Source organism: Solanum verrucosum, unplaced genomic scaffold (assembly GCF_900185275.1).
Source record: "Solanum verrucosum unplaced genomic scaffold, falcon-dt-bn FXZP01000262.1, whole genome shotgun sequence".
NCBI classification, from domain to species: domain Eukaryota; kingdom Viridiplantae; phylum Streptophyta; class Magnoliopsida; order Solanales; family Solanaceae; genus Solanum; species Solanum verrucosum.
In genome coordinates, this window is record NW_026020366.1 from 1,776,921 (window position 1) to 1,793,502 (window position 16,582).

Sequence of the window (16,582 nt, forward strand, 5' to 3'; positions counted from 1 at the left end):
TTTCAACTTTGAAGTCAGACTTTTATAATCCAACTTTTGCGCTAGATTTATGACTAACACTTGACTGGTGGTGCCTCGAAAGGTTTTCACTAACATGTCTGTTTTTTTATTATCTCTCACTCACTATCGTTTTACGGTGCCCTAAGGGTTTTCACCAATAAGACTCTCATTTTTTACTTTCTCTCGACTCAAATGATCCCCTATAGGGATTTTGAGGATTTTTCATCGATAAGATTTCCTCATTTTTCACTCTTTATGCGAATGGCATAACATTTTTCCTTATATAATCAACACTAAAAGCTTGATTGACTTGTCATTGTTAAAAATTGATCAGATGGTCTTTAATTGGATTGTAACGTGACTTTTGGACAGGGTTAAAATGAAATGATTGGTATGAAAGCTCAAAGATACTGCGTAACAGGATTAAGACTTACAACTTTTGAAATCAACTCTTTTTACAAAAATACAATAAAATAATAATAATAATGATAATAATAATAATAATAATTATTATTATTATTATTATTATTATTGCCCTAGTTTTTGTGATGAGGACTTTCTAGATTTTTTTTTTATTTGGACCGAACCTCAAAATAAGTTTGCCTACGTATCTTGTCAAAGCAAGAATCAGGTCGAACATAGTTCAGGAAGTTTGTTTTTTGTTGTTATTGGATTTTTATTTTATTTTTCACTCCAACTTTTCTTTTCTCTTTTTTTTTTTTCTCTTTTTCACTTTTCTCTCTTCTTGACTTTTTTTGTTTTTTTACTGTATTTTGATTCCAAAAGAGGTATATGAAAGAAAATAAAATTAAGGCTCAAAAGGGATAACAAAGGATTACACGGTGTTTGGATAGTAGAATGAAATGCCTTCGTCATGTCAATTATTAAAAATGTCAAATACAAGCAAATCCCTTTAAGATGTGAAGCTAAAATCATATAATATTTCTTTGCAACATATGTATTGATGAATATGTATATCATTTTGTTACATGTTTGTCAGCTGAGAGTAATACCTTCTTGACAACAAATGACATGTCAAGTTAGATGATTTTTTTTTTTTGATACTAAAGAAAGTATCAAGGTGTCTAAGTCATTTATTCATTTCCTAAAAAAAAAAAAAAATCTTTGACGTATTCATTTCATGATTAGATATAATCTTAAGATCTGACCAAATCCTTTTGCATATCATGTCACAAAATTGAACTGAAAAGAGATGTATATGTGTAATGCCAAATAGAACGGATCAAAGTGACACAGAATAAAGATTATATTAAAGATTAAAAAAAACTTGGTGACAAGACAACAAACTAAATTTAGGTCACAACTCTATAATAACTCAAACCACGACAAGACTCAATCAAACAAACGCATAATAGAAATGATAGAAAGATTTGACTTACTAAAAATAAAAATGATTGCATAGCAGAAATGATGACAAAATAAACTATTTATACACTCTTTTTAGAGAAAAGAAGAGTGTATCTCAATCCCCAAGCTGAACTTCTTAGCCACTGCTTTGCACGTTAGCCTTCGTAAAAGCTCTACCAATTTCAATTGCCATTTCTTCAGAATTGTCATATTCTTTGTCATCACATATCATCTCGATAAAGTGTACATCACTATGCGCCGGTAGAAGATTCTTAGTAAAATTTGGGGGGTCATCATTTTGAACCACAATCATCTTTGTTTGAATCATCTCTTCCACCTTTTTTTTAAAATTACGACAATCTTCAATACTGTGCCCTGGAGCATCAGAATGGTATGCACATCGTGCTGTAGGATTGAAACCCTTTGCATGTGGATCCACATAATTTTGAGGAATCGGCTCTATTATTTTCAAATGTTTCAACTTGTTAAATAAACTTGTGTAAGACTCTCCAATTGGTGTGAAATTGTTTCTAGGCCTTTGACCTCCTCCAAATCCCTGTCTCGGACAAAGATTATAAGGTGCTCGAAAATTTTGAGAAGAAGGGTGAACATTTTGATATGTTGACGCTCGCCATTGAGGATAGTTTGGTGGGTATGCATATTGTTGTGCATTGTAAACCGCATATTAAGGTGGAACAACAGAATATTGTGTGTCTTGCATAGGGAGATAATGATGGTATTGAGGTGGTGCAGATTGATAAAGTGGACCCCTTGGACCTTTTTGTGTGCCTGACACAACATTTGCTATATCCTCCTTCATTTTCTTTCCCCCAAAATTTCCTGATCCATTTTTAATCACCTGTGTTGTAGCTTTCAAGGCAGCTTGACTTACAATTTTTCCAGACTTGATACCATTTTTCACCATTTCACCAATCTTAATAACTTCAGCAAATGTTTTTCCAACAACGGAAAGTAAATAATGAAAGTAATATGGTTCTTGCGCTTGAAGGAAAACATCGATAATTTCAGACTCTTTCATTGGCGGCTTAACCCTAGCAGCTTGCTCCCTCCACCTAATAGAATATTCACGAAAATTTTCAGTGGTCTTCTTCCTCATGTTGACAAGTGAAATGCGATCTGGAACTATGTCAATGTTATATTGAAATTGTTGAACAAAACATCGAGCCAAATCATCCCATGTATGACAGTTAGAAGTATCTTGGTCTATGAACCATTCTGAGGCAATTCCCATCAAACTTTCCCCAAAATAAGTCATGAGCAATTCTTCTTTGCTTCCAGCCCCTCTCAATTGATTACAATATCTCTTTAAATGAGCTACAGGATCTCCGTGTCCATCATATTTTTCGAACTTTGGAATTTTAAAATCGATGGGTAGATGAACGTGGGGAAACATGCACAAATCATTGAATGAAACACTTTTGTGACCTCCCAATCCTTGCATATCTCTTACACTTTGTTCCAAACTCTTTATTTTTTTAGCAAATTCTTCATGTTCATCGTTCTTAACAGCTTTTTCAGCCTCAACATGGGAACTATACTGATGAGTGTGAGGGTAAGAGCTTGGGATTTTAAAAATCAATTCAGGAGTATAATCTCGATCATATTGAACTTTGGGTGGAGGATCGTTGTTGAATTTTGGCTCCATTATATGTTGTTGAACGATATTTGTTGGCGCAGTTGGAATGAATAGTGGATTACTTGTCATAGGCATACTTAAAGGGCGCACCGTAGAAGTTCCAGCTACATTGGATGCGTTAACATAGGGACCGAATCCAGGTGGATAGATTGGATCACTCATTGATACTTGGACATGGGGTGACATATTTGTATTTAGATAGTCACGGATTGAAGGCGGTGGAGCTTGTCCAATCATCCAAGCTTTGTACATCTCCGTCATTTGCTGTCTTAGTAACCTTATCTCTTCGATTGACATTGTTTCTTGTGACATCATCTGGTTCTGGACCTCATCATTGTCTGACTCATTTCCGTCTTTGTGAGTCATTTTTTTTTCCCTTTTAACCTTGTATTATAGGGATGAGATGCCAGCTTAACCACAAATCAACCACCTTAATTTAACTATGCATAGATAATAATGTTTGTTAGGGTTAGACCTTTTTCAGTTATAATTTATTTTTTTTAATAATGCATTGATCAAATCCGTTTGAGATTGCATACGTAACATGCTTGCAAAGATCTTTGCATATTTTTCAAAAACTCAATAACTAAGTTTTTCTTTTTTAGAGCTTTGAGATAAAATTCTTTAGTTTTTTTTTTTTATTTGAATTATTAAAAGAAAATTAATAAAAACTTATTTTTGATAAAAATTAAAGCTTCTTGTTTTTCATTTTTTTTTGAACTTTTGAAAAATGATTTTTTATTTTTTATTTTTGAATAAAGATCACCGAACCCAAAGAGGGTTGCCTACGTATCTCATTGAGGTGAGAATCAGGTGTGCGTAGTTCGTCCAGATTGGACAGTAAAAAAAAACTTTAAGATATTAAATTTTTATTTTTTATTTTGACAAATATAACTTTTCAAAGTATTGTGAAAGTAAAACATTTTGAATTTTCTTTTTACAAATTTTATGAAAACAATCTAAATAAAAATATTATTATTATTTTCATTAAGTAATGCAAATTTTTTATTTTATTTTAAGAAATGTATAATAACTTCTAAAAGAAATATTTTCGTGTTTTCTCTTCTTCTTTTTTTAATATAAGATCAAAAGATAAAAAAAAATTCATTGCATTAGTCATACTAAAATGAGTCAACTTATAGAAACTTTCAAATAAATGCATTTTCATGTAGCACATAAAATGAGCTAAGTGGTTAAGTAAGAGAGGGATAATTGTCCTGGACGAACCCAACTCTTGTTTTGAGGCTCACTAAGTCACATGAATCGAAGTCTTCTAGGAATAACTGTGTCTATGTTCAATTTTTACTAAGTTCAAATCGTAATAAGAAAGGTATCTAGACTGTCTTACCCGAGTAGACAACTCGAGCCAAGTAGGGGCAACTTATCGGTAGCACCGCTATTCCGACTTCATTGCTGGTCCAACTTTGCCTAACATGTGTGACTAAAATCCTTCACTGGGTGCCCAGACACTCCAGCTTTATCTGAAAAGAAATTGGGATGCATAACTGCATTCTCTACTACCATATCAAATCGATAAATGAGCAGCAAGTAGCAAATTAGGTCATCAAAACAATATATCCAATGAAATAATATAATAAAATAAAGTAAAACTCAAATATACAAAGCTCAAATTCTGGTTATTCCCCAGCAGAGTCGCCAGAGATGTCACACCCTTTTTTGCGCACGGCGGCAGAAGGGTTTTTCCAATTTAAGTGACCTTATTGATTAAGGGATTATTTTATTTTTAGAGTCGCCACTTGAAAATGAGTTATGGTGTTTCAATTCACCTTTTTGTTTAATTCCTAATCATAAGGAAATGACTCTTTATTTGGTCTGCGAATCAAAAATTTGGGTAAGAAATTTTATTGACCGAGGGGAAGGTATTAGGCATCCCTCGAATCCCGTGGTTCTACCACGGTCGCTTTTATTGACTTATACCTATTTTAAATCATTTGTGGATATATTATTTTCAGGCCATGACTTGTTTGCATTTTTATTATTGAACTTTTATTTGGTCTCAAATCGGATGCATAACTGCATTCTCGACTTTTGACATATAAATAGCTTATGAGCATAATTGTTTTCTTCTCTCGAGTGCATCACCTAATTTTATCTATAAGTGATCTTATTTTAAATTAATGAAGTTATTATATTTTTGGACAAGGTGCATCTCCGTATCCTTGAATTTTTTTTTTCAATGTCTCAAAAAAGATGCGCAACCGCATTCTTAATCGAAATAAATATTTTTAACGTGCATAAAACTCATCTAGTATTAAAAGTACTTACTCTTATTTTTCTGAATTCTAGACAACTAATCTTCTCATTTCATTGTTATATTTATTGATGATACTTTTAATTGAATTAATCCACATGTTAAAATATATATTAGAATAATTTTATCAAGGTGTGTCATCACATCCTTGAATTTCTTTTAAGTGTTTCAAAAAAGATGTGTAACCACATTCTTAATTGAAACAAATATTTTTTTTTTTTTTTACATGCCTAAAACCCATCTAATGTTATAAGAAAATATTAAATAAAATCAAATAAAATAAAACAAATCTAACTTCTAGGATACAATATAAATTTTGGATTATCTTATATTCTTTTATTTTTATTCACCCTTAAAGTTAATGTTAAAATTAGGCCTACACATATTATATTTTTATTTTTATTTTATCTTGAAGTAATGGCGAAATTAGGCATACTCATATTGTACTTTTTTATTAATCCAACTAAACAATGACGAATTACTAAAATAAATCTCATTCTTTATTTAATAAATAAAACAACAATAATTTTGTGAACCCAATAATTCCTACTTTATCATTATTAGCATCGAAATCAAGAAATGAACAACATCATGACCCATTCATTTTAAGACATCACAACTAATGAACGAAAATAGATAAATAAAAATAACCACCAATAAAGTTACTTTCATTCATTAAAGAGATATAACACTTAACACATTCTTCATTTTAATCAAATTATGAATAAAATAAAAGTGTAAGAAAACTTATCATAATAATTACATCAAATTCCATGAATAAATTAAATAAGAAGATAAAGTAAAGTTGAATACCGCAAAATCTTAACCGAAGCTCGATTAGAACACCCATAATTTTTGTAGGTTGTTTGTGATGGTATATGTGTTTGTGTTGATATGAAAAAAATGGGTAAGGAAGAAAAGATGTGAATGTATGATTATTGTTTGAAAGAAGAATAAATAAAATGGAAGTGTTTTCTTTTTTTTTCTTCTTGCTCGTGTAGTATAGTGTTCTTTTTTTTTCTGTGTCTTTTCTTCTGTCCGTTTGTCTTGCTGTGTGTGTGTGTTTTTTTTTCTCTTTTTGGGAATGGGTGGTATATGTAGATAGGGGGTGGTGTGTTGTGGGAATGGGTGTGTGGATGTACGTGTGAGGGAGTGTTGTGTTTGGGAAATGGGTAGATATGGAGTGAGGAAGTGGGGTAGTGGAGTAGTGTGTAGTATATATAAATATAAATATAATAATTAAAATTACTAATTAATTATTTTAAATTACTATAAATTTAAGAAAAGTTAAATAACTAATTAAAAATATAATTAAGAAACACTAGTTTATTTATTAAATATACATTAAAAGAAAACATATATTTTTTGAACATTTTCTTCTCTTTTGAATAAATTGAAAACAAAACTTAACTTAAAACATGACTCTATTTTTGTGGTTTTCGAATATTTTTACACTAAACTTACTAAAATATGATAAAATCAAAATATTTAATTTAAAAGTAAAAGAAATATTTAACCACTAAAATTTGTGTAAAACATCAAGTTCGGTCAAAAATTACGTGTCTACAGTGATGTGATGCCTTGCACGTTTCAGCATGTGACTGTAAGTTAACTCCAACGGGAGTATTTAAAGAGACAATAAGGTGGTAATTGAGCTTAAAGTTGAAAGTTAAGTGCTAAGTGAAAGAAAAAGGGATTAATATTTAGAAAATGGAATAAAATAAGTGAGTTGCTTGCTTGACTTAACTAAGCTAGCATGTGACAAGTAAGTGCATCACCTACTTTGACTTATTGACCAGTCCAAAGGACCAAGTAGGTGCATCACCTACTTGAGCTATATGGATCTAGTTTAAAAGGCCAAGGTTTATGGATCAGATTTGGGCCTATGCTAATGGACTCACTTAAGGCCCAAACTAAGTTAAATAAATGGAAAATGAAAGTTTACCCAGCAGCCAAATCTGTCAAGGCCCAATATTTAAGCCCAAGTGAAAGCAAGTAAGTGCATCACCTAGTTTGACCTTTTTGAGCTAATTGATGTACATAAGCAGGTGCATCACCTATTTGACCAATTAATGGCTGAAAATGAAGCTTTCTAGTGGATATTCTTAAAGGTGAAGAAAGCTCAACATAAGGATATATTGGCTGCTATTCTCACTCATTTTAACACACATTATTGAGGATTAACTCCAACTATTTCTCTCTTAAGGATTAAACAACAGTCTTAAAGTTCTTCTAGGGTTCTTGAAGAAACCCTCATCTCTGCAAGACAAGGTAGGTGAAAACACTTATGTATTTAACTTAATTCTCTCATGGATGATTAGGAGAACATGTTATTCATGCTCAAGTATAGGTATAAAGGCATAATATTTCCAGAAGCTACTGCTTACTTCCTTGGTATTAAGATACTTTTCTCTTCTTCTTTGGTTTAAGTGTGAAGGGAAGTTGAAGTTCTAGAGGAATTCAAGTTATAAGGAGAAGTTGCAGAAATTGAGGTAAGGTGACTACTCTATTTTCTTCCTCCTTATGTATGAGTTTGAGTGAAGAATTATGGGTGTGCTGTCATAAAGAACTCAAGGGGGTGGTGAGTTCAATAATTGGTTGTATGATAAAGAATATTTGAGGTTGTTTTATGTGTATTGTTGTTGGTGCAGTTTGGGTAATCTTGGAAAATGATATATAATGTATGTATTGGGCATATAAGGAGGGTGTGGTGATACACTTTTTTTAAGGGCTGTATGGGCTCATTATCCGTCAAAGTTAGCTACTATTTTACAAGGCTCACGGTGTGATAACTGCTAATTTAAATTTATCATGACTTATATTATAGATTAAAACCTGAAAGAGGAGGCTGAATCATGATAGTTGTATTGATCAGATGATAAGGTATGTAAGGCTATTCGATTCAATATTCTTCGGCATGAAATCTGATACTTGAGATTAATATCAATAAGTGAATTTCCTAAGTTCTATTCCTAGTAAAGGAAACATAGTGGCAGCGTATGATCTCTAAATAGCTAACAATATTTCCCCCTCTCCTTAGTGTATAAAATTACTTCATTATATGTTCAGTACTCTATAATTGTGTCATTATCCTCATATGTGCTGGAATAGAAATGGTATTTGCGAAAGAAAGTTTGATGAATCCTCCTCTTAGTCACTTGAAGTCAATTGTGTCATTTAAGATTACAAGTAATGCATTGATGTTACATAGCTCCTTATGTCATTGTTACTTCCTTGAAGTATTATTTTCATGTCTTCTACTACTGGTCCATAGTTCCAAATATCAAAAATTATTATGACCACCAAAACAACAATCTCAAAGATTAAAGAATCTAAGTAAAGCAATCTGTATAATTAAGGGTGGCAACTCAGGGGCAAAAGTCTAGCATGGGCCGATCCTAATTTGTGTAATTTTAAGGACCGCATCCCAGGAGTTAAAATGTCTAGCATGGGTCATCCTCTTCTACCACTGATCAGCTGGTCATTCGTATCACATGCCTTATAAAGATCATAACATACAGAAAGGTAAAGACAAAAATGTAACATACATGATCCAACAAGAGTTAACATAGGTGGTCTTTTGTTCTCATTTATGCACACATATATTGATACTTGGTTTCATTCGAACTCTTATTTTATATATGTTATTGCCTTGTTCTGATTTATGCACACATATATTGATACTTGGTTTCATTCGAACTCTTATTTTATATATGTTATTGCCTTACATATTCAGTACATTTTCTCGTACTGACGTCCCTCGCGGGGGACGCTGCATTTCATGCTGCATGCACAGGTACTTCAGCTAGTAGACCTCATCGGTAGGAGTACACGACACTCAGCTACTTTTGGTGAGCTCCAGATTGATTCGGAGCTTTACTGAGTCCTTGGTAGATTCATTTTGGGTATTTTATTGTAGTTAAGAGTAAGGCGGGGTCTGTCCCAACCTACTCTAAGGTTTTCTATCTTTTAGAGGCTTTGTAGACTTATGTTTATGGTTTAGTTGTGTCTTAACAAGTTGTGGCCTCAACAGCCAAGTCTTGTATATAAGTTTTGGGTCTACTTATGTTGGTTCGTATCGCTGCATCATATGTGAACTTGTCACAAGATTGTCATAGTTATATGCATAGTAAGCACAAGTTGCATGTTGGTTCTCTCGGGCCTTTAGGGCATCGGGTGCCTGTCCATTTTAATGGGATTTAAGACGTGACAAACAAGCAAGAATCTCGACGAATACTTGATCCTCTCCTGTTTTCTCCTCTTTTCTTTTCGTTTTTCTTCTTGAACTCTTAACTAAAACTCTAGGCTAGTTTTAGGATTATGAAATTGAACCTAATAGGATTAGACCCTTAAAACCTTACTAAAAACGAATTAAATCTGATTGGGTAAGGAAAAGACCAAAATACCCCGCACTATTTTCGGCTAACTTTCCTTAACTGGACAACCTAACTTCAAAAGGTCATATCTCACTCATCTGAACTCGAAACATAGAAAACTCAGTGGCGTTGGAAAGATAATTCAAAGATATTTCCTACGGCATCTGGTAGAACACCTAAATCATCCTGAGCTAGGAGTTATGGTCGTTTGAAATCAAACCTAAACTCATACTTAGCTTAACTTGCAAAATTTCAGATTTTGCAATTTCCAATTTCGTTCTTTTTCGAACTCAAGGTGCTACATCTAGTGAACTTAACACTTAATAAATTTTAATTCCTTGGTAAAATCCTACTCACAACAAAGGATGGTTCAAGTCTTAGCTCAAAAATTTTCTGGGGTGTTACAAAATTCCACTTCGTTTTTCAGGAACGATTATAGGATCTCTTTTTTCTTATGGAAGATTTGTTGGAGAATGATTAGTTTTATGGAGGTTGATGATTTCGATAAAGCAGGTTTATGGAAGACGAAGAGTTCTCTGAGAACGTGTTATGAGGTTTCCTCGGAAAATGTTTACCCTATTTTATTAAATAATTTTTATATTCCTTGGGATTGTAATTTAATTTTTTGGAGGGATGAATTTATTTAATGTTGAAGTGTTGGTATGAAAAAGATATTTTATATACTTGTATTTTTTTCCCAAGTTCTTAAAGTGATGAAAAGACCCATGACCCCACAACCCAACCCCACTTTTTCACTTTTTCTAACCCTAACCCTAAAATTAAATCAAAAAGAAATTAAATGGCTATTGTTCAAATTAAGTTTTGGGGGGTCTCCCATGCCAATTATTCTCAAGTAGCTTGGATAATATCAATTACTGAAAACTATATGATTAATGTAAATCATTGATTTCTTACCCAATTGGAAGACTTATTCATAAGCTATGTATGTGTTTGACATAGCAATACTTAGGTTATTTTCTTGTTTCTTTTAAATAAATTGTAGCAATCAGCTTAAAATAATTATGTGTAACTTCTTCTTCATCTTCTATACTTTAACTAATCAGAGTGAAGTAGCACTTGCATGTTGATACAACTGAAATGGCAAGATATATTATAAAATTATAATAACAAATGAGAGCAGTAAATACAAATAATTGAAATTGTATAAATTTCACAAATTGCAAATGTATTGAAGTAAACTATACATGTATTTGAATTTGTTTTTGTTGTTCATGATGTAAAAATGATGGATATGTTTACGTTCGACTATGATCAAGTTTGGAAAAGGCCATTATCAAGTGATAGATTAGCACTAACTATTGCTATCAAAAGATCGAAGTAATAGTAGAGGCAAGAGATGGAGGTATGTGTCTATTGCAATTGATCATTCTAAGTGTAAAGTAACTTGTTATTGGTAATAAGTTAATCAAACAATCTATTCATCTTCAATTTTGTGCAAATATGATGTAGTTTGTACAATGTTATGTGGATAATGGGAAGTGAGAGGTGCAGTTATGAGGACTTTGTATACTATTTGTATAGGAAGAGTGTAGATGCAATAGGTCAAAGGCATATTTTAGCTCAATTTTCTTGTTTGATCACTAGGGGACGAGCGATGAATATATTAATATATATTGTAACGAACCGATCTGATCGTTATGAGTAAGTCAATAGTAAAAAAATTTAGGCAAGAAAACTTTTTGGGTAGCGATTTATAAATTTTAAGTTAGGTCAGCCACAGACAAAATCTGGGATAGGTGAGGTGTAATATTTAGGCTTGGTGGAGTCAATCCTGTAGCCAAGACATTAAGAAGTTCATAGGGCTTTACGCAATCGAATTCAAGTAGGTAAAACTCCGAAATTGATCTTGGTGTGAATGGAATATGTTGGAACGTCAAGGGAAGAGGTTGTGTTGCGAAAATATGGACTTTTTTTCTTCAGAAATCTGAGTCTCTGGAATTTATCCTCTCTCACTATAGCGGTGGTGTCCCACTATAACATTGTGCAGACCGCTATAGCAAGGTAATTAGTTTCGCTATAGTAGGGCGAAACGAAATTTTATGGATAAATAACCCCAAAAGCCCCTAATTTCTGCACTTTTGTTCTTGTAGTTGGATGGGGCAATTTTGGGAAATTTGCACCTTTTTTTTCATGAAATTCGTCGGTAAAGGTAAGATTTTGACTCTCCAACATTATGCATTGATTCTTAAGCCTTAGAATCTAGGTTATTGCTCTTGAGGGGGGGGGGGGATTGATTCCTTGGTGGAAAAAAGTCGTAAGTTAGGGAAGATAATCATATATTGGTCAGGGGTTAGGATTGATTGGTAATTCAGATAAATTATAGGTCATTAGTGATTGTTGTTACTTTTATTATTTATTTTAGACCAAGAACAAGTCAAGGCATTTCGCAAGGGAAAATCTCAAATTCTTTAGAGTTTCCAAGAGACTTGATTCGAGGTAGTGATAGTTGTATGTTTTATGTTTATGTATGTATGTATGTATGTCTACTTTGTAGTTTTGTTGATGCAATGCATGGTTGGAAATATTTAGGGAGACATATGCAATGACATCATGTTGATAATCTCATGCAATGGACTTGTTATTGTGACTTGTGGTTTTCAAGTGGCATTGTTTATTATTAATGATTGTTTGTGATTGTTGGTTGGCTCGGGTACCATACCGATACACTAACTATGGATGACTTTGGTACCATGACAGTAGACTAAAAATGTATGTCTAGGGTACCACACAGGTACACTAATAGTTTGGGTTTGGATTCCATGAAAGGACCAGGTATGTGATTATGGTTCCATAAGTGAACCAGCTATTTGCATTATGATCATGTGGGACATGCATCCATGTATTGTTGTTTTATGACATGTGACAGAGAGTCCATGCGGTTGATAATTGTTGTTTTGTGTTGTAACGACCTTTTTTCGTCGTTATGAAAAAGCCAATGGCGAAGGAATTTGGGCCAGAAAAACTTCTGAGTAGTAACTAGGAAATTTTTAGTTTAGGCCAGACTTGGACGAAATTTGAGTCAGGTGGGGTCTAGGGAAATCCGATAATGGATGAGGGATTTAATTATGAGTTTGATCACTTGAGTGGATAGTCAATACATTAACACACTTATACGACTTTACATAATCAAATTTGGGCGAGTAGAACTCTCGAAACTAATCTTGGCGTGAAAAGGTAGTTTTAGAACGTCCAAGTTTAAAGGTGTGTTGTGAAATGTGAGTTTGGAACTTAAATTCTGAGGTTCTGTCTCCGTACAAGCCGCTGGGGCGGGATTAATTCTGCCAGGACGGCGCTATTATGGCGGGATAAGGCCTATTGTGGCGGGCCAGTCGCGACTTATATCGGGCAAAAATCCCAAAATCGTTATTTTCTCAAAACTTCGTTCTTAAGAGATAAGGGACGACCCATGGCAGTTTCTTATCAGATTCCCACGATTTCTCTCGCTAAAGGTAAATTAATTACTCCACTAATTCGTATTTCGATTCTTAGAACTTAGAATCTTTGTAAATTATCATTGTGGGAGGGTTTTGGCCTGAAGTTGATGGTGGGAAAAGCCCTAGTTTATTGGGATCATGAGTTTGGCATTAGGTTAATATTGTTGCTATAATCCGGGTAAAATTAGGCCTTATTTATTGATTTTTGCATTAATTACTTATCTTTAGACCAAGATCAAACTGAAAGACTCCGGAAAGGGAAGACTCAAGTGTCTTAGGAGTATTCAGGCTTGGTTTCGAGGTAGGTGATGGTTCGACTTCCTGTTGTGTGATATATGCTTGTTAATTGCTCCATTGTATGCATACATGTATGTAAATAGGGAAACATGAATCGAATCTAGTGAAATAATTATGTGTGAACAATTACATATCATGAACATGTTACTTGACTGTGTGACTATGTGCACTATTCATTATGGGTGTGATTGTGACTGTGGTTGTGCTCACTGGATCGGGTGTCACATTTCGACATATATATTGGATCGGGTGTCACGTTCTGACACATATATTGGATCGGGTGTCATGTTCTGATACATATATTGGATCGGGTGTCACATTTCGACACACTAACAATTTAGGTGTGGGTTTCATGAGAGAACCACTTGCGATTGTTACATTTATATTTACTTGTCATGGTTATTGGGAAATTGTATGTTACTCCTAAAATGATGATTGAATTATGCATTATGTATATGTGTTTATTGTGTTGTAATGACTGCTTATATTGCGCTTGCTAGAGTAGCTGTATGATCCTACCAGTACACCGTTGTTTGTGTATTGATACTGCATTTGCTCTTTCTTTGTTGAGTACAGGGCATCTTCAAGCGGCTACTGACAGACCACAACTAGGAGATCTTTGACCGAGACCAGATTCAAGGGTGAACTAGTTCTTTCAGGCTACCATAGATCCTTCCTTAGTTTAGTCCACTCTTTTCGGATTCAAACTATATGTATATACTTTGTTTATGCTTGCTTTTCGGGGTTGCACTCCTATTATATTTTTTTTAAAAAAGGGAAATGACGTTGATTTAAGAGTCGCCACTTAATTTTTAAAGGAAAATTAAGAAAACTAATTTTTTTCCAAAAGATTAAAATAGAAAATCTAATGATAATATTAAAGAGGGTTCGGGGTTCATATTAACATTTCGAAAAGTATTTGACAGCACCCAAAATGCTTGCTAACATGTGGTTATCCGATAATTAATTATTTGACTGATTGTTTTAAAATATGAAGCATGCTTGACAAATTAAGCATTAAACAACTTTAAAATTTTAAAGTTATCTTAAGTGGAAAAGGGAAATATTAAAAATATTACTTAAATAAACTATTTGCAAATATTCTAGAATCAAGTAGAAAGAGTGTTACTTAATTTTGGAAAAAATAATTCGGAATGGCTATTTTTGGGGAAATTGAATTGTGACAACCTTAAAACTAATTAAAAAGATAAGTATGCAAATAATGATAAATGAGCAAATATAAGACTTTGGTAAATAAAAAAAATGGGGTCAAGTCTGGTTTTCTGTCCGTTTGTGCTAGCACTTGGGCCTAATTTCTGTTTTGGACTTTTGGCCCAATTCTTCCACCCGTCCTAAAACTAAAAATCTGTCGAAATATATGGGGGCTTTCGGCCCATTTAACCTGTCCTAAACTAACAATAAGGCTGCCAAAAAAATTGATGGGTCTTTGGCCCAATTTCCCTGTCCTAAAACTATCAAAACTTTACACAAATATATGAGCTTTTAGCACAATTACATCAAAAGAACAAACTGTTGGAATTTGGGGCTTCTTGGCCCATTCCAGATTTGTATACACAGTGTATATAGTCACTTTATACCATGTATATCACTGTATCTGTTGTATATTCCATGTATCACTGTGTATACTGTAGTGTATACCAGTGTATATATGCATGTATATCAGCTCCTTCCACCTGTAGTTCGATTTCCCTTTCACTCGAACAACGATGAGGCTGACTCGAACTTAAACTCGAGGATAAGCAAAGAGGGAGTCCAAAATGGTCTCAAATGGAGTTCAAAGTGAACTCGGATGAGGAGGTTCATGCACAAAAGGAGATAAAAGTTAATAACTAATCATGAAAAATATTAAACAATTTATTTGGATGCAGCAACAATCTTGTCATTTTGATAATAAATCAACACACCCAAATTATTTATAATAATGGACCAAACCTCACAATGATACACACATGTATTCTTAGTAACATAAGCAACTAGTAATTCTACAGGAAACAATGAATACTAACAGTTACACTTAATTTCACTAACATGAATTGATAAAGTACCAGCAGTAAAGACTAATGGCCATTACTGATGTCCAGTGAGATACAATTTCAACCAAACAATGGAAAAGACTATCACTAAAGCAAGCATGAATTTTAAGCCAAAACTAACTCATTACCATCATTAACAGCAAAGCAAACACGTATAGATTTTAAACGATTATGAATGGAGAATATTATTTTGAGTAATCCAAACACATAATTTTGCCTTAAGCTAAAGCAATTATGGACAGCCAACTCAAGCTTCTACAAATGGACAGTAAGCTGCTTAAGAAGCCTAAAAATTGTAACTATTTCTTGATTCTAAGAGGTTCGAGTTTGTTTCAGTAAAGACATTCAAGATGAAGAGTAACGGAAACACAAAAATAAGCTTAAACAATCATATATTCTGATTCGCACATTTAACTTAAGGCAAAGAATGAATGACATGATGTCGAGCGCGGCAGATTCATAACAAATACACACGAACTGAGACTAATATATATGACATTTGAAACTGATGGTAATAACAATATGAAAGTTAAGACGATAGAAGTAGCAGCAGTCAGCAAACAACCTACATTTTACCAGACAAATAAAGAATTACGAGTATGAGGAGCAATCGAGACATTAACCACGGAAAGCAAATCATCAAACAGATTCCGAACATCACAGAACACTTAAAAGAGAGCAATATTGGTATTCAGCAGGCACATGAACATTTTTCTAAACAACGGATGAAATCTTAAACTACTATATGAATACGTAAAAGTTAAAGACAAAGGAAGCAATGAATCGAAATAAAGACCAGATTCTCACGCTTTCCACGACCTTGGATTCTCAACACAAGAAGCTTGAACGAAGATATTGAACAACGTTCCCTAGAACTCCAACTTTACCGGAAAAAGGCTTGAAGCTTAAAGAGCTCGCACCAAAAAGGATTCTAGAATATCTAAATCGATGTTCTTTATAAGATTGTAACTTTTTCCAACTTTAACACTGATTTTTTGGGGGGAAATCGAGATAGATTTTCTGAATTCGAAATTCAAAAGTTGCCAACGGATTCTGGTACCATTCCCAACGGAAAAACGATGATTTAGAGAGGAAGGAAAAAC

At 33.4% G+C, this 16,582-nt stretch overlaps 1 protein-coding gene across 1 annotated transcript; it reads right to left on the reverse strand.

Annotated features, from left to right (window-relative positions):
- Positions 1 to 1,504: 1,504 nt before the first annotated feature.
- On the reverse strand, positions 1,505 to 3,391 carry LOC125837858 (uncharacterized). Its single transcript, XM_049516926.1, has 2 exons — positions 2,069 to 3,391; positions 1,505 to 1,924 (listed from the first exon to the last, which is right to left on the reverse strand). The coding sequence occupies exons 1-2, from the start codon at positions 3,389 to 3,391 to the stop codon at positions 1,505 to 1,507; spliced, it is 1,743 nt and encodes a 580-aa protein (XP_049372883.1).
- Between the last annotated feature and the right edge of the window lie 13,191 nt (positions 3,392 to 16,582).

Coding starts and splice junctions, on each gene's coding strand:
- LOC125837858 (XM_049516926.1), bottom strand. CDS start 3,391: ATGACTCACAAAGACGGAAATGAGTCAGACAATGATGAGGTCCAGAAC. Junction 1,925..2,068: donor TGCAAGACACACAATATTCT/GTTGTTCCACCT, acceptor TGTCCGAGACAG/GGATTTGGAGGAGGTCAAAG.